The sequence below is a fragment of the Pan paniscus genome, chromosome 10 (genome assembly GCF_029289425.2).
Source record: "Pan paniscus chromosome 10, NHGRI_mPanPan1-v2.0_pri, whole genome shotgun sequence".
Taxonomy (NCBI): domain Eukaryota; kingdom Metazoa; phylum Chordata; class Mammalia; order Primates; family Hominidae; genus Pan; species Pan paniscus.
Genome location: NC_073259.2, coordinates 42,968,207 through 42,986,872, shown reverse-complemented (window position 1 = coordinate 42,986,872; position 18,666 = coordinate 42,968,207). Strand labels below are relative to the sequence as shown.

Sequence of the window (18,666 nt, the reverse complement as noted above, 5' to 3'; positions counted from 1 at the left end):
TCCTGAAGGCAGCCTCTCATGGTGCTGGGGCCACTCCCTGGCTCTAAATGAGGACTCTGAACAATCCATTAACTCTTACAGGCATCCACTGGAGGGCCGGCAAGGGTATTCATTCATTTAGTCATTTGATAAACAGAAACTCTGGCTGCATGAAAGAGTTAACGTTATTTCTGCAATCCTGGCAGGCCCAAGGAATGATTCTGCAAATGTAGATCCCCTTTTCCAAATGGGCCTGATCTAGGCAGGGGTGAGGCTGGATGTGCCTAGTGGGAGAGTCCCTCCCTCAAGCCATAGCCCCTTCCCTGTCCTGCCCCCATGAAGTTCCCAGATTCCATGGCTTCCCCATGCTGGCTGTCCCATGCCTCGCTCCTGCCCCCGGCCTTCTGTCCAGCTCCCGAGGGCAGCCCTTACCTGGGGGGCAGCTTGTACAGCCAGTGGCGTCAGGGTCTGCGATGCCTGAGGCTGGCTTGGGGCTTGGCTGAAGGAGGCAATGGCAGGGGCAGGGCTCGGAGGGATCCCCGGGGGTGACTTCACTTCACAAGGCATTGAAAGAAAGAAGGACAAGGAGTGAGCCTGACGTGAGTGGAGGGGTCACCACAGCAGTACATGACATCCCATCTGCAGCCTGAAGCGGGGACCCTCAGCCCCATGCTGCATTGCTGCATAGCCCAAGACCAATTGTTGGTCTTCCCTGGCCCATGAGGCAGCTTCCTGAATGCTACGGTGGTGAGGACAGGAGGCTGGGGAGCCCTGTGCCAGCTCTGGGAGGTAGGCCACCCCTTCTCACATCTAGCTGAAGAAGATACCCAGGTGAGTGTTAGCCCTCATTTCCTGGCCCTGTAAGGACTGTCACACATCAGCAGAGGAGTCTGAAGCACACGTGTGTCAGGGAGGGCCGGAGCTAGAAATGATGGGAGCGGCTGTCCTTGGTTCATCCTGCCACTGAATCGCTGTTCATCCACCTCCAGGGTACTTTTGGATGCAGCTGCTGAAAGGGCAGGAGTTCCTGAAGGGCAAAGTCCTGGAAGCAACAGTCCCTGAAAATTGGACAGGTCTGTGCTGCACTACAGGATCACAGGGGCTCTCCAGGACAGCCAGCTTTTCTCTGCTATTCCCTGAGGTCTAAAGTCATGTGAGCAGCTTCAGTGAGCTTCTAAATGAACTTCCCGTGACCTGCAGCTTTTTGCCTTCTCTTGGTACCTTAGCCTACACAGGTACTGGGGTACCCCTACCAGGAAACTTCTTCACAGCCATACAACGAGGAGAAGGGTTATTATTTAATATATGGTTAGTTAAAAGGAGCCTAGGAGTTGAGTGATGGATATAGGACCAGATCACTGGCTTCTTTTTATTTTAATTTAATTTTTTTTGAGATGGAGTCTTGCTCTGTCACCCATGCTGGAGTGCAGTGGTGTGACTTCTGCTCACTGCAATCTCTGCCTCTGGGGCTCAAGGGGTTCTTCTGCTTCAGCCTCCCAAGCAGTTGAGATTACAGGCGCATACCACCACGCCTGGCTAATTTTTTTCTTGTATTTTTAGGAGAGATGGGTTTTCACCATGTTGGCCAGGCTAGTCTCGAACTCCTGACCTCAAGTGATGTGCCCGCCTCAGCCTCCCGAAGTGCTGGGATTACAGGCATGAGTCACCGCGCCTGGCCAGATCAATGGCTTCTTAAAACTGCTGGGCATATATTTCTAGGCTTTAATCCAGGCCTACTGAATCAGAATGTCCAGTAGAGGAGGCTAGTTACCTCACCTCTCTTTTTTCCTTCAAAGCTCCCCCTGCGATATGGCCAAGAGTGGGAACCACTGAATCAGATAACCGCAAAGGTTCTGTCCAATCCTGCAGTACTAGCCCATGTTTCAACTTGGGAAGGCGTCAACCTCAACTCAGGACTATACTGTTCACAGCATGCAATAATAAAACCCAGGTAGTTTAAGGAATTCAAGAGACAAGCACACACCAACAAAGGCCTTATGAAATAGTAAAAGAAAACAAAATGACAGGTTTATCTCCTCTGTGGAGGGAAGATACATTTCTAACTCCAGAAAAAAAATCAGGCTGGGTGCAGTAGCCCACGCCTGTAATCCCAGCACTTTGGGAGGCTGAGGTGGTAGCATCACTTGAAGCCAGGAGTTACCAGACCAGCCTGGGCAACAAAACAAGATGCTATCTCTACAGAAAAAATAAAAATGAGTTAAAAAAAAAATTAGCAAACATAAGGAGAGTCTGAACATGTGAAAATTTTAAAAACATTTTGTTGGACAAAATGTGACAAAACATAACAAGTAAGTGAGAAAATGGGAAAGTGACAAACATAAATGATGAAAGCTTACCCTCTGAAGAGGCAAAATATTCATTTTATTAGGGCATATTTAGTAGGACCATGGAGTCCAAGGTTTTACATACATTAGGGCTGCTATTGCTTCCTGCAAGACTGTACAGAAAGACTAAATGAACTCACAGAAACATCAACAATGTACCTGTTTCTCCACAGCACCACTCAATATAGTTGTTGTTTTTTTTTTCTGAGACAAGGTCTCACTCTATCACCCAGGCTGGAGTGCAGTGGCGCAATCTCGCCTCACTGTAACCTCCACTTCCCAGGCTCAAGTGATCCTCCCACATCAGCCTCCAGAGTAGCTGGAACTACAGGCATGTGCCACCACACCTGGCTAATTTTTGTATTTTTTTGTAGAGACAGAGTTTTGCCATGTTGCCCAGGCTGGTCTCGAACTCCTGAGCTCGAGCAATCCACATGCCTCAGCTTCCCAAAGTGCTGGGATTACAGTTGTGAGCCACCATGCCTGGCCACCAGTATAGGTTTTATCATTGCTTATTTATTTTCTGGCTTAACAGGCAACTCATACCTTAAAGTCAATTACTTTTCTTCTCATTGATAGCAAGATTTTATATTTTTCCATGAAATGACTTCCTCCTATGTTAATAATTAATTTCCCTCCAAAGGGAATTTTATTTTATTTTAATTTGAGACGGAGTCTCACTCTGTTGCCCAGGCTGGAGTGTAATGGCGCGATCTCTGCTCACTGCAACCTCTGCCTCCCGGGTTCAAGCGATTCTCCTGCCTCAGACTCCTGAGTAGCCAGGATTACAGGCGTGTGCCACCATGCCCGGCTAATTTATTTATTTATTTTTTTAGTAAAGACGGGGTTTTGCCATGTTGGCCAGGCTGATTTCGAACTCCTGACCTCAGGTGATCTGCCCATCTAGGCCTCCCAAAGTGCTGGGATTATAGGCATGAGCCACCGCGCCTGGCCTCAAAGGGAATTTAGTAGACTATCACACACAAAATTTTTTAAAGGACCAATACAAAAACATTCAAAGCAGCACTGTTTATGAAAATGAAAACCCAGACAATTTGACAATGGCCAAAACCAGAAGCAGGTGTGTGACTCTATGTCAATAAAAGACATAGGTACATGAAATTACGTGGTGGTGTCATACTACTTAGTCTACCCTCAGTGGCCACAACAATAAAAATATGTATGTGTGACAAAGACTGGATAGTAATTTAGAGTGATACAAACCAATAGATTCTGTTTTCATCCTGGAAAAGTTTCCTGTTACTTAGTTTTATTTTAAAAACAGGAAACCCTTCTTAATACTGCACACCTAGAAAGTTTCCACCACTCTAAGCTGGCAGCTTAGGTGGTGCCATCAAAATACCTCCCTTACCTGCTTGATGGTGACTAAAATTCCTTTATAGAGGAGGAGGCGTTTGTGAAAGGCTTAGACACACAAACCCCTGGAAGAAGATGCACACTACACAAACACTCACGAAAACCATTGATTTAAGATCCATTTCTGAGAGCGAATTTGGATAAGGAGCAGAATTAAGGCACCAGAGGAAATGAGATATGAAGATGGATAAATGGGTGAAAAGCGAAGTGAGGGCATGATGAATAAACCTGAGAAACCTCCCCTGTTTTCTGAAAAGGGGCTCCACTGCACAATGGCTATGCTGAATGGAAGGAGTGGCAGAGATGTAGGGTCCTTGTCTTCCCTGCCTGGTCCCCAGGGCACTGCCCCTTGGGAACAGGTGATGACCCATCCTGGCCTCAACATAGAAGCAGAGCATTTCCAGGCTAGGGAAAAATGGTCATGTCTCTTGTCATTCCTTTATCCAAAAAGAAAAGAAAATGACTAAGGTTACTAGGGTTCCAAAGAATTTGCATACTGATGTGAAGGTAGAGCAAGTAATGTGTGGCCATGCAGTTTCTTGTTAAGGAGCTGTTGCTTTTCGGAAGTTTGCGTGTTCTGATGTGCTCTCTTCTTGCCTCCTCTTCTTGGCCCACCCCCACCAGTCCAGATCTCCAGTCAAGGGAAGGGGGAATATACAGCAGAAGTCAAGGGGAAATGAATTGGGGTGTTCTGGGGAAACTGAAAAAGGAGGCCCAAGGCTTCCTGCAGAAGGAGATGACTACTCTGCAAGGTGTTAATGAGGAAGACTGATGAGAGGGTGCCCCAAGGCCAGGGAGCAGTGCCTGATCTCCCACAGCTTAGCGGGTTCAACTCCCAGGTTCAACCCCCTAAGCGGAGCGCTACCAGTCTCTTCCCACCTCACCCTGATCCATCCTAGTTTAGGCCTGGAAGTGACACAGACTAGAACTAAAGCTCCAGAAACAAAGAGTGTAGAGTAGCCCTCGCAGCTGACCAGAGGCACAGGCTGTCCAGTGGGCAGGCAGACAAGACCCTAAAACCACCTGAGCCCCAGGGATTCATGCTGGCTCCCCAGGGACCACAGGAAGGACTCAGCACTCAGGTGGAGCAGTACCAGGTGGGGGTGATGGCCTCGTACCAGTTGCCTCTGCAGAGGAGCCCAGGTTGTCTGGCCCAGCTTCACCAGCAGCTTGACTGGCTTCAGCAGGGTCTCCGCTCTGGGAGCCCTCGGCAGCCACACCCTCCAGTCCTTTGCCCTCTTCCTCAGCAGGGAGTTGGGCATCCACTCCGACTTCCAGCACTCGGATGGTCTCATGACCTGACATCACGATGACCTGCAAGCAGAGGACAGGGGCACTGTTGGGATAGGGGCCAGTATAGCCGCAGGGTCCAAAGCTCTGGGTATGGTTTGGGGAGAGAGGGGAGGGCACCTCTGGATGCAGACCTCCTGTCCAGAGGGCTGTGTGCTCTGTGAGAATTCCAGAGCCTGGCGCAGGTTGCAGCTCCCTGATTCCAGGGAAGGAGCTGCTGGAAGAAAGCAGGCCCTGGTGACAGGGAGAAGGGCCTGACGCAAGCTAGAAAAATGTCCCCCAGAGCCAAACCATTTGGGAGCTAATTTCTCTTTGTTCCATCTCTTGGACTCAGTGCAGGGAGTGGCGGATGGCCTATCCTACAACTTGCAAGGATGTCCTCTTGGCAGCTAGGATCTTCGAACGTGGGTATGAGGGCTCCTAACATGGTATCCACAGCTTAAGTCGGGCCAGGAACCAAATCCCTCTTCACTTCCCTTGAAACCATCTGAAAGTTCCCCAAAGATAAAGGGATGGAAAATGAATGCTCCACAATGCTGAGTAACTTCTATCGCCCATGATTCCTTTATTTCGAAAACTCTGGAGTAAAGGCTCAGGATTTCCCTGCAAGCTAAATTCCTGAAACAAGGGTCAAGAATCCTGAAGATGCATCCTCTCCCTCTCTGCCTGGCACCGCTCCTGGACTGCAGCTTTTTTTTTTTTTTTTTGAGACAGAGTCTCGCTCTGTCACCCAGGCTGGAATGCAGTGGCGCAATCTCGGCTCACTGCCAGCTCCACCCCCCCGGGTTCACGCCATTCTCCTGCCTCAGCCTCCCGAGTAGCTGGGACTACAGGTGCCCACCACCACGCCCGGCTAATTTTTTTGTATTTTTAGTAGAGACGGGGTTTCACTGTGTTGGCCAGGATGGTCTCGATCTCCTGATCTCGTGATCCGCCCACCTCGGCCTCCCAAAGTGCTGGGATTACAGGTGTGAGCCACCACACCCGGCCTGACTGCAGCTTTTTATCCTGTGGCCCTGTGGCTCCAGTCCTGCCACCTGCTGTGGGCATGCTCAGACCTCAAGGGCAATCTCCATGCATGAGCGATGCAGGCGGACCCTGAGCCTCCTCAGAACACTCAGTCTCCCTCCCCTGCCCAGACGCCACACACTAGCTCTTCATCACCAGCACGGAAACCCTGCCAATTGGGCCATTCAAGAATCAGAGACAAAGTCTGTAAATTAAACAGCTTTGTGTCAGGCCTCTCTGCATTTGGCCTGTGCCTGAAATCACTCTCACAGGCACTCCTGACCTCAGGTGATCCACCCACCTCGGCCTCCCAAAGTGCTGGGATTATAGGTGTGAGCCACCGTGCCTGGCCTTTTTTTCTCCTTTTAAAAAATGGGCCGGGCGCGGTGGCTCACGCCTGTAATTCCAGCACTTTGGGAGGCCGAGGTGGGCGGATCATGAGGTCAGGAGATCGAGACCATCCTGGCTAACATGGTGAAACCCCATCTCTACTAAAAATACAAAAAATTAGCCGGGTATGGTGGTGGGTGCCTGTAGTCCCAGCTACTCGGGAGGCTGAGGCAGAAGAATGGTGTGAACCCAGGAGGCGGAGCTTGCAGTGAGCCGAGATTGCGCCACTGCACTCCAGCCTGGGTGACAGAGTGAGACTCCATCTCAAAAAAAACAAACAAACAAACAAACAAAAAAGATATAAGTAATAGTAATTTGCAAAAAAAAAATTAGAAAATACGTGTAAGCAAGAAGAAAAACTAAGGAGTAAATTACCTGATGTTCAAACCTTTCCCCACGTAAACTTAAACATACTATGTACACTTTGATTTTACATCTTAAAGTCACAGCTTAACTCCCCAAACCCAGGCCCTGAGAAATCCTAAATGGCAAGTAACTCTGGACAGGTGAAGTGATGGTGAACCCTGGTAAGAAACAGAGAGTGAAGGGCCCTGTGGAGTCCTCCTCTGTTGCCCACACCCCTCACTCCATCACCCTTACCCCCCCACTTCCCACCCCAGAAGATACCTGCTCATTGACAGTCAGAGATGTCTCTGACCCGGCTCCAGGATCCATGGTCACTTGTCAGGGTCGGGTGGGGGCCGGCCCACACCTAGCACATCCTGGGTAAGATGGGATTGGAAAGGCAAAGGGTGATGTGACACAGTAATACAATTTCTATACCATCTAGAAAAGTCAGAATAGAATCGCAGGAAGACAGAGAAGTTAGGTTCTCCCAAGTATCTGTAGAGGTTAAAAAAGAAAAAAAAAAGGATTCTTTTTTTTGAGACAGTTTGACTCTGTCGCCCAGGCTGGAGTGCAGTGGCACGATCTGTGCTCACTGCAGCCTCTGCCCCTCGGGTTAAACCAATTCTCCTGCCTCAGCCACTCGAGTAGCTGGGATTACAGGCATGTGCCACCACGCCAGGCTAATTTTTGTATTTTTAGTAGAGACAGGGTTTCACCATGTTGGCCAGGCTGGTCTTGAATTCCTGACCTCAAGTGATCCACCCGCCTCGGCCTCCCAAAGTGCTGGGATAACAGGCATGAGCCACTGCACCTGGCCAAAAAACAAGATTCTGTTGCATTTCCTACAGCATCCTAGGAGAATCTACACTCAGTAGTACCAGGAACATCTGGGCTTAGGGTGAGGAGAGTAAAGAAAGGGCAAGATATCTGTCCCTGGGGCCTCCCCAGTCCGGTGGGAGAGCACACCCAGCAGAACCCAATGGGAATCTGACCCTGACCCTCAGAACCTTAGACTTAGGTAAGGAGCAAGGGAGAAATCTGGGCAGACTTCCTGGAATAGATGGTAAAAACATAAATTAAAGTGCTCTCCAACTTTAATATGCATGATCATCACCTGGAGCACTTAGTAAAAATGTTAGTATTTATATCAATTAAAGTACAGAGTAGAGTGGGACTCAGTCTCACTAAATAAATAAAGTACAGAGTAATAATTTAAAAATAAAAATGTAAATGCAGACCCTTAGACCTTTTCACCCAACTACTCTCAGAGTCTGATTCAGTGGGTGAACATCACAGAATCAGCTCTCAGGTGACTCTGTGACAGTGGCCCAAAGACCACAGTGGCCTGTAACAGAGGAGGTGGGACATCCCAGATGGTGGAACAGCCTGCCCTGTGCAGTGAGGAGTGGGCGAAGCCCTCATATGAGGACAGGTTGTCTGACTAGAGCCACAAACTACAGTCGTTAAGAAATAAAGAAAATAGGTTGGGTGCAGAGGCTCACGCCTGTAATCCCAGAACTTTGGGAGGCCAAGGCAGGAGGATCACCTGAGTCCAGGAGTTCCAGACCAGCTTGGGCAACATAGTGAGGCCCTGTCTGTAACAACAACAACAAAAAAATTAGCTGGGCATGATGGCGCATGCCTATAGTCCCAGCTACTCAGGAGGCTGAGGTGGGAAGATCGCTTGAGCCTGGGAGGTGGGAAGATCGCTTGAGCCTGGGAGGTGGGAAGATCGCTTGAGCCTGGGAGGCGGAGGTTGCAGTGAGCAGTGATTGGTGCACTCCAGCCTGGGTTACAGAACCAGACCTTGTCTCAAAAAAGAGAGAGAGAGAGAGACAGAGAATGAGGCAAGTAGCTTTAGACACTTTTAAAGGAAAAAAAGCAATTGACATTTATTTCGAGTGCATATTGTATGCTAGACATTTTATATAACACAATTGCTTGCTGTATTACTCATGCCAACACTGGGGGCGTGGGGAATGGGAGGCATTATTATCCGCATGTTACAGATGGTGAAACAAAGCCCAGAGGGGTGTTCTGGATTCACCTTTCCTTTCTGCTATGGTCTGAATGTGTCCTTCCCCCCAAATTCATGTGTTGAAATGCTAATCCCCAAGGTGATAGTATTAAGAGATAGGGCCTCTGGAAAGTAATTAGGAATGGGATTAGTGCCCATAAAAAAAAGAACCAAGGCTCATGCCTGTAATCCCAGGACTTAGGCAGGTGGACTGCTTGAGCCCAGGAGTTCAAGACTAGCCTGGACAACATGGTGAAACCCCGTCTCTACAAAAAGTACAAAAAGTAGCTGAGCGTAGTGGTGCATACCTGTAGTCCCAGCTACTCAGGAGATTGAGGCAGGAGGATCACTTGAGCCCAGGAGGTTGAGGCTGTGGTGAGCAGTGATCTCGCCACTGCACTCCAGCCTGGGCGACAGAGAGACCCCAGTGTGAGAGAGATACTTTCACCCTTTCGACTATGTGAGGACACAGCAATAAGGCTCTGTCAGTGAGGAAGTGGGTCCTCACCAGACAACACCACCTTGATCTTGGACTTCCCACCTTCAGTACTATGAGAAATAAATTTCTGTTGTTTAAAAGCTACCCAGTTTATGGTATTTTGTTATAGCAGCCCAAACAGACTACGATAAATTCACATCCCATACAATTAACCATTTTAGCCACTTTAAAGTGCTCCATACAGTGGAATCTGGTGGGTTCACACTTGTGCCACCATCACCACTGTCTAGTCCCAGAACATTTTCATCAACCCAAAAGGAAACTCCATATCCACTAACAGTCATTCACCTTCCACTGCCACCGCCCAAGCCCTGGCAACTACTGATGTGCTTTCTCTATGGGGTTCCCTATTCTGGATATTTCATGTAAATGGAATGATAGAATATGTGGCTTTCTGTGTCTAGCTTCTTTTACTTAGCATGTTTCCAAGGTTCATCCACATTGTAGCATGTGTCAGAACTTCATTCCTTTTCATGGCTGAATAGTATTCTATTGTATGGATACACTATATTTTGTTTATCCATTCATTAGTTGGTGGACATTTGGGTTGTTCTACCTTTTGGCTATTGCAAATACTGTATTATGACTATTGGGTATAATTTTTTTTGAACACCTGCTTCCAATTCTTTGGGTATATACCTAGGAATGGAATTGCTGGATCACCCCTGGGGTTTTAGCATCTTCATTGCTTGGCAGAATGTTCCCTGATCAACCAGGTAAGGAGAACCATGAGGTTCTTTCCCTCCTCTTCCTTCCTTAACCCCTCTAGAGTGGGATTCAAGAAGAGGGCAAGCAATTCCAGGTACCTAACAATTTGAAAAAAGAGGAAATGAGCCTTCCCCTTTCAGGTAGGATGAGGGGGTGCAGGAGGGGCAGAGGAATTTGCTGAAAGAACTGGTGAGCATCTAACTACCTCAATGGGGCCCTAGCCTCCTTCTTAGGTGATGTCTCCCCTCAGATTTTTTTTTGTTTTGAGATAGGGTCTTGCTCTGTTGCCCAGGCTGGAATGCAGTGGCATGACCATGGCTCATTGCAGCCTCAAACTCCCAGCCTCAAGTGATCCTTCCACCTTAACCACCAGAGTAGCTGGGACTACCCATGGCCAGCTAATTTTTTTTATTTTTTATTTTTGGTAGATATGAGGTCTCACTATGTTGCCAGGGCTAGTCTTAAACTCCTGTCTCCCCAGATTTTGTACATGGTAGTCTTCCATGAGTTTTTCAGAGAACTTGGCAATTTACCATCACTTCTGGGTAGGAACTGGGATAAGCTATGAAAGTCGTTACACATAGAAGCCATTTGCAAAGAAAATAAGAGGAAGAGACAAAATTGAAATGAAAGCTGCGCAAGGTGAATCTGGGTGCATTATAGCTTGATACATACATTTCTTGGGGAGAAGAATTTTCCAATTCCAAAGGTCATTAGGCGTAAGGCAGCAGTAGCCAATCTTTGTAGGACAACAAGGCATCTGCTTGAGAGGAGCGTTAAGTCTGCTCATAGTCTTGTTGTGGCGTCTGGCTCCTTGCTGCCAACTATGGCCACTCACAGGGAGTAGCTGAGCAGGGGCAAGCGTCCACTTTGTGACTGTGTTATTAGGAGGATTCAGGTAGTGATAAGGCTTGGGTGATTCTGATATCCCTTTCACCCTTAAAATTTGACGAGCTTTGAGGACTTGGGTCCTCAGTGTCTGGTCCTTTAAGTCAAGGGCAAAGTCAGTCCTGAGACATAGCCTCTAGCCACACCTAAGCCCACTCCAACCCACCAACCAGATTTCATTCAGCCCACCAGAAATCCAGGCAGAGCAGAGTCCAAGACCTCCTTTGTCTCAGATCTCAGACTCCCTTGTCTGTCTCTGTCTTACCTTTAGATGGCTCCTATTACACATGTATGTGATATCAACGTCTCTCTGACAAGTAGACACTCAGCATTTTGACTCTGAGCTGTACCCTGTGTGTTCCCCTTGCTTGGTATCTGTGCAGACTTTCCTCTGGACCTGCTGCCATCTCCTTGTCAGGAACTTTCCAAATTTTTTTCGAGCCTCAGGCTGTGGCTTGGTTCCAGTGACTAGACAGCCCTCTTCAGTTTGCTTTTTGACCATTTCCCCAATGACTGCATAAATAGCACGTCTGGATGGCCTCCTTTAAGCCCATGATGCTGTGCAGTGCCCACAGCCTGAAGGCCAGGGAGGAGAGACAATCAGCTGTCTGTTTCAAGAGAAGGAGCTCCTGTCCCCATCCCAGCAGTAGAATCCCAATACATACACAGGTCACAGCAGAGCTGCTCTGGTTAAAGCTGGGGAGAGAGCCAGAGCCCACCAAGGGCCCTCTCCTTTGCTTTCTTTCTCCGGTGAGTTGACTTTGAAAAACGCCTGGATCAGGGCTGGCAAGGCACTCTGGTTGGCTAGCAAATGGCTCACTTATCCCTTGCTTTCCTTGCTAACATCTAAAAACGCAGGCAGGGCTGGGCACAGTAGCTCACACCTATAATCTCAATGCTTTGGGAGGCTGAAGGGGGAGGATTGCTTGAGCTCAGGAGTTTGATACCTTCCTGGGCAATGCAGGGAGACTCTGTCTCTACAAAAAATAAAAAAAATAAAATAAACTAGCCAGGTGTAGTGGTACTCGCCTATGGTTCCAGCTACTTGGGAAGCTGAGGTAGGAGGATTGCTTGAGCCCCAGAGTTCAAGGCTGCAGTGAGTTGTGATCACACCACTACACTCCAGCCTGCACTCCTTGACAGAGCAAGACCTTGTCCCTAATAAATAAATAAATATAAAAACAAAAACCCAAGCAGCCTCAGGGGTAGAAGGAACAGCAAGTGCTAAGGCATTTGCCTACCACCTGAGAATCCAAAGAGGTCCAGGGCCATGCAGGATTTTCAGCGGGGGAGAATGAGCTAGAGGACCTAGTTCTGCCTGTCATTCTCCTCTGGAACTGCTCTGGGCTTAGTGCAACATTCCAAGATACCCAGGAGGAGAACTGGGATATCCCAAACAAATCAAAACTCCCTAGTATAGTCTGAGATCCTATTAGAAGAAATCCTGAAATGCCTTGCCTTTCGTTTTTTTTTTTTGTCTTTTTTGTTTTGTTTGTTTGTTTGTTTGTTTGAGACGGAGTCTGGCTCTGTCGCCCAGGCTGTAGTCCAGTGGCACAATCTCGGCTCACCGCAACCTCCGCCTCCCGGGTTCAGGTGATTCTTCTGCCTCAGCCTCCTGAGTAGCTGGGACTACAGGTGCGCGCCACCATGCCCAGCTAATTTTTGTATTTTTAGTAGAGACGGGGTTTCACCATATTGGCCAGGCTGGTCTCGAACTCCTGACCTCGTGATCTGCCTGTCTCAGCTTCCCAAAGTGCTGGGATTACAGGCATGAGCCACTGCACCCAGCCAAACCTTTGTTTTTTCAACACATGTTTCAGTGGCTACTATGTGCTAGGCACTGGGAATTCAATGGGGAAAAACACATTTCCCACCTTTGTCAAGAAATCTATAGTCCAGGCCAGGCGTGGTGGCTCATGCCTGTAATCCCAGCACTTTGGGAGGCTGAGGCGAGTAGATCACCTGAGGTCGGGAGTTCGAGACCAGTCTGATCAACATGGAGAAACCCCGTCTCTACTAAAAATACAAAATTAGCCTGGGGTGGTGGCACATGCCTGTAATCCCAGCTACTCGGGAGGCTGAGGCAGGAGAATCGCTTGAACAACAGGGAGGCAGAGGTGAGCCAAGATCGCACCATTGCACTCCAGCCTGGGCAACAAGAGTGAAACTCCGTCTCAAAAAAAAAAAAAAAAAAGAAAAAAGCTATAGTCAAATATGGGAGTCAAGGAAATAAGAAGGTAACTACAATACAGTATGCTTAAATTTCATGGTGGGTGAACAGAAAGCAGTAAAGAATCTACAAGAGGGACACCTAACACCTAATGACCTAATGCAGTTGTTTTTTTTTTTTTTTTTCAAGGCGGAGTCTCGCTCTGTCACCCAGGTTGGAGTGCAGCGGCGGGATCTCGGCTTACTACAACCTCCGCCTCCCAGGTTCAAGCAATTCTTCTGCCTCGGCCTCCTGAGTAGCTGGGACTACAGGTGCGCATCACCGCACCAGGCTGATTTTTGTATTTTTAGTAGAGACGGGGTTTCACCATGTTGCCCAGGTTAGTCAGGAACTCCTGACCTCAGATGATTCACCCGCCTTGGCCTCCCAAAGTGCTGGGATTACAGGCGTGAGCCACCGCACCCGGCCTCTAATGCAGTTTTATGTGGTGCTTGTTCCCAGGGAGGCCTGTATTTCAGACATGAAATTTTATGTAAAAGAATCTTGTCCTATGTAGGAAAATGGACTTGTATGGGATTCAGACTTTTAAACTCAGATCTATTTCTGGTTTTATTATTATTTTTTTTCAGAGACAGGGTCTTTCCATGTTGCCTAAGCTGGTTTCCAACTCCTGGGCTCAAATTATCTTCCCACCTCAGCCTCCCAAAGTGCTGGTATTACTGGCATGAGCCACCATACCTGGCCCATTTCTATGGTTTATTTTATTTTATTTTATTTTTTTGAGACGAGGACTTGCTCTTGTTGCCCAGGCTGGAGTGCAGTGGCATGATCTCGGCTAACTGCAACCTCTGCCTCCCAGGTTCAAACGATTCTCCTGCCTCAACCTCCCGAGTAGCTGGGACTACAGGCGCCCACCACCTTGCTCAGCTAATTTTTGTATTTTTAGTAGAGACGGGGTTTCCCCATATTGGCCAGGCTGGTCTCGAACTCCTGACTTTGTGATCTGCCCACCTTGGCCTCCCAAAGTTCTGGGATTACAGGCGTGAGCCACCACATCCGGCCTAATTTCCTTATCCTTAAAATGGTGACTAGGCTAGGCGCAGTGGCTCACACCTGTAATTCCAGCACTTTGGGAGGCCAAGGCAGGAGGATCACCTGAGGTCAGGAGTTCAAGACCAGCCTGGCCAACATGGGGAAACCCCATCTCTACTAAAAATACAAAACTTAGCTGGGTGTGGTGGCGGGTGCCTGTAATCTCAGTTACTTGGGTAGCTAAGGCAGGAGAATCGCTTGAACCGGGAGGCGGAGGTTGCAGTGAGCCGAGATCATGCCATTGCACTCCTGTCTGGGAGACACAGTGAGACTCTATGTCAATAAATAAATAAATAAATAAATAAATAAAATGGTGATTAAATAGGCAAGCCCTATGGGATTGTTATGATGATGATATGAGATCATGTAAATGAAATGCTTAGCATGACTCTTACCACAATCATCTTCATTTTTATCTATATGTACATAGAGGTAGAGAGAGGTCAGGTGACTTGACCAAGGGCACAGGAGAGTCAGTGGCAGATTCAAACTTCAAGGCTCTGTTGACCTGCCCCGGACCCCATCCTCCTGACACCACACAGAGCCTCCTCTCAGGAAATGGGGGTAAGGCTGATGGGGACTGCTCTGGTCCCCAAGGCTCAGGACACACTGGAAAACAGAGGATCTCAATTCTGCTCCACACCGACGCCTGTCCCCACACCCTGAACCATGAGCAGAGATAACAGTCTTGCCAAGCTGTTGGTAGGCTAACAGCTAGGCACACACAGGCCAGAGAAAGGAAAAAGAATGATGAGGTGACCAAATAAATAGGAGAGTAGAGTCAAGCGTAGTGGCTCACACCTGTAATCCCAGCACTTTGGGAGGCTGAGGCGGGTGGATCACTTGAGGTCAGGAGTTGGAGGGCAGCCTGGCCAACATGGTGCAACCCTATCTCTACCAAAACATAACAAACCCAAACAAACAAATAAAAAATTAGCTGGGTGTGGTGGCGCAGGCCTGTAGTCCCAGCTACTTGGGAGGCTGAGGCCAGAGAATCGCTTGAGCCCAAGAAGGTGAAGCTGCAGTGAGCCGAGATTGTGCCACTGCACCCCATCCTGGGTGACAGCAGAGTGAGAACCTGTCTCAAAAAAGAAAAAAAAAAGAAATGTGAAAAATGAAAAGTAGGTATGTTCCTAGTAGACTGTAAGCTCCAGGAAGGCAGGGATCATGTCTGCTTATCATCATATCCCTGGTGCCTAAGATAATATCTGGTATATAACTAGGTTCATGAATATGGGCTGAAAACAATTGAAGATACGAGGTCACGTCATAGCCACATCACTTAGCCTCTTATTATTTCCTACCTTTTCCCTCAAAACACACACCCTACTTCAAATGTTTTGCCTCCATTTCCAGTACTGGGGCTACTTAAAAATGATTTCAAAGACGTGGTACAGGCCGGGTGTGGTGGTTCACGTCTGTAATCCTAGCACTTTGGGAGGCCGAGGCGGGTGGATTACTTGAGGTCAGAAGTTCAAGACCAGCTTGGCCAACATGGTGAAACCCCGTCTCTACTGAAAATACAAAAATTAGCCAGGCGTGGTGGTGTGCGCCTATAGTTCCAGCTAGTTGGGAGGCCGAGGTGGGAGAATTGCTTGAACCCGGGAGGTGGAGGTTGCAGTGAGACCAAGATCGCGCCACTGCACTCCAGACTGAGCGACAGAGTGAAACCCTGTCTCAAAAAAAAAAAAAAAAAAAAAAAGAGATTTCAAAGGTGTAGTATTGGGTTCTGGAGAACCCAGACCACACTGGCCCCTTCCTAAAGCGCCCGTCTAATCTCATTCCAAGCCTTCCTCCCGTGGCCAGTTTCTCCTGCATCCCACTCTCTCTTCTGCCTCATGAACCCTCATTTTGACATGAGGGGTCAAAGGCAGGTTTAAAGGCAGAAGACCCAGCTTGAGTACTGCTTCTACTAGAGGTAATCCCTATAAGCCTCCGTTTCCTTATCCAAAATGGAACCAAATTATAGTAACCACCTCATGGGTTATTGTGAGGATTAAATTGATAACATTTATGGAAGGCACTTAAAACAGGGCCTAGCATGAAGCAAACACTACATATATGTTTGTTATTATCATTGCTATTATTTTGAACTGAAGTAAAGCATGCATATAAAAATGTTTTAAATTATAAAGCATTTTAAAAATGTAAAAGATGGCCAGGCACGGTGGCTCACGCCTGTAATCCCAGCACTTTGGGAGGCCAAGACGGTTGGATCGCCTGAGCTAAGGAGTTCGAAACCAGCCTGGGCAACACGGTGAAACCCCATCTCTACTAAGATACAAAAAAATCAGCTAGACTCTGTCTCAAAAAAAAGAAAATGTAAAAGATTACTCTGATAATTTTATGGTGAGTAAATCTTGGGGACAAGAATATGAGCTTATCCCAAGTTCCTTCAAAATGCAGAGAAACCTTACAGGAGCAAATTTTTTCTGAGTCACTTTTCTTAACTGCCAGGTAGTACTTCCAGGAACAAAACAGAAGAAACGGCTACATACACACACACTGACACACAATCACTCTATGGTATTACCTTGTTAGTTTTAATGTTTAGCATCTGCTTGTCCACCCCCAGAATAAAAACTCCATAATAGAAGTTTTGTCTGAATTGTTCAGAGCATGGCACTGAGTGGGTATTTTTGTTGAACTAATGAAGAAATGAAGTTCTACAGCAGATAAGCGGAGTACCAGGTCACAGAAGCATCACTTTGAGGACCAGGACTTGAATGAAAATGGAATATATGGAATTATTCCTCAGAAGGCCTCTGCCAGTCAATGGTGGCTGCCTTAGATTGCTAAATAAGGGGCATGGGATACATGTATATGAACAATTGAAGACCAGCCCTCTACTTTTGGAACAAGGAATTTGGGAAGGGCAGATGAGGTTAAAAATCTCTGCAAAGAGCCTCTTTTCTTTGGCCCAGGAATGCTTCCTGAACTCTTCTGATTTCCCCCTGCCCAGCCGCAGAGGCTATTCTGTGAAGGTTTTAGGCTTCCAGTCGGGCTGAGTGGGGTATTCTGCCGCGAAAGTGGAGGTTAGAGGGTATGCTGGGAGCTCCCTTGGCCTTGCCAGGTGAGCCTGCCCAGGGAGCCTGCATCGGGCCCATTATTATGACTATTTATTAATAATAATATCGATATTAAATATTTATGAAGTGCTCATGCTCTGCTAGAAGGTGGCCCTCCCATCACTGACCCACCCTTCCAGCAACGCCTGGGTCCCTACCCCCGGGTCCCACCGGTCGTCCCGGAGTTTGTTCATTCGGGAGAACCGTGACAGGTCGCCCTGGCCGCCCCAGCTGGCCCTAACCGCCGGGAACCCAGGCGTCCGTGTTCTCCAGAGAGGCAAGGATCCGCTTCTGGTCGCCACTGGTTCTGTGTACAGAGCGTCCCCTGCGGTCCGCACCCCACAAGGGCTCCAGGGGCAGAAACGGGGAGGGGCCAGGTCGGGGTTCCCCACCGGGTCCACCTGGCGGCCGACCCCTCCGCTCCAGGTCCAGAGCGGCCCGCGGGCGGGCGAGGGCGCGGCCCCCGGGTGTCTAGCCCCAGATGGGCAACCGCGCGCTGTCCCGCTCCCGCAGATCCCCGCCGCCCCGGCCCCGCATCCCGCCGCCCCGGCCCCGCGGCTTTTTTTCTCTTTATCATAAATATATAAATTATGCTAATTACGGGCATTGCATATTAACCAAACCCGAAACCTCCCCTGCCCGGCCCCCTCCCCCTCCGTGCAAACCCCTCCCCGCCCCGGACCCCGCTACTTACCGGAGCCCGAGCCCGAGCCGCCTTCGCCGCGGGTGTCTGGCGGCCACCGATTAGAGATTCATCTCACAGCCCGGGCCAGGGGGCCGGGGCCGGGGCCGGGGCCACGGCGGCCGCCGCCCGCAGACAAAGAAGCCAGTGCGGCTTGGCTGGGCTCGGCTCGGCCCGGCCCGGGAGCTGGTCGGGACCCGCCGCCGCCCCCAGGCCCCCAGCCTAGGCTGGGCAGAGCCGAAGGGGGCTCCGCAGGCTAAGCCGGGCGGAGGGGGGACGGCCGGGAAGCGGGAAGGGGAAGCCGGGTGGGGGGGCGGTCAGGTATATATTTTTCTTCGTTCCCCCCTTCCACGACCCCCCCCTTTTCCCTCCCCCCCTTTTTTCCCTCCTTCTGCTACTTGGATTTTTTTAGCTGCTGCGTCATGAGCATAATTTATGCAAAGAGCTTTGCCGCATGCTGCACCGCCCGCGCCAGCCGCCGGGGGCGGCGGGCTGGGAGGGCGGTCAGGGAAGGGAGGGGAGCACGGGAGCCAGGAGCGAGGGGTGGGGGTGGGGAGGGGACCCTCTGGCCCTGGCCGAGCGGGAGGTCCCGGAGGCTCTCTCCCGGGACAGGGATGGACGGTCAGTGGATCTGGTTACTCAGCCCCTCCGAGGTGCCGCGGAGGTGGTTTCATTTCGGAAGGTGCCAGAGTAGGAGCTGGAGTCCGGACCCTCCATGCCACATGGCCTTCAGCTGAGGGTTGGGGCGGTGACTCCCGGCCACCGCCTTTCCTCTAGGTAGTCAACTGTCCTCAGTGTTGAAAGT

General features: G+C 49.3%; 1 protein-coding gene across 6 annotated transcripts in view; it reads right to left on the bottom strand.

The window, feature by feature from the left end:
• The window catches only part of POU6F1 (POU class 6 homeobox 1), a 30,845-nt gene extending 12,198 nt beyond the window's left edge, over positions 1 to 18,647 (bottom strand). For 2 of the 6 annotated variants that reach the window (XM_034935842.3, XM_034935839.3), the window contains exons 1-4: positions 17,874 to 18,222; positions 7,017 to 7,111; positions 4,820 to 5,015; positions 412 to 533 (exon numbers count right to left, since the gene is read on the bottom strand). In XM_034935842.3, the coding sequence (XP_034791733.2) occupies positions 412 to 533; positions 4,820 to 5,015; positions 7,017 to 7,064 (366 nt within the window). In that variant the 5' untranslated portion in view covers positions 7,065 to 7,111; positions 17,874 to 18,222. Of the gene's footprint in view, positions 1 to 411; positions 534 to 4,819; positions 5,016 to 7,016; positions 7,112 to 10,636; positions 11,426 to 17,873 lie in introns of those variants that run through there. The other 4 variants (XM_024931213.5, XM_034935838.3, XM_034935841.3 and 1 more) reach the window with 4 other exon arrangements.
• Positions 18,648 to 18,666: the final 19 nt, after the last annotated feature.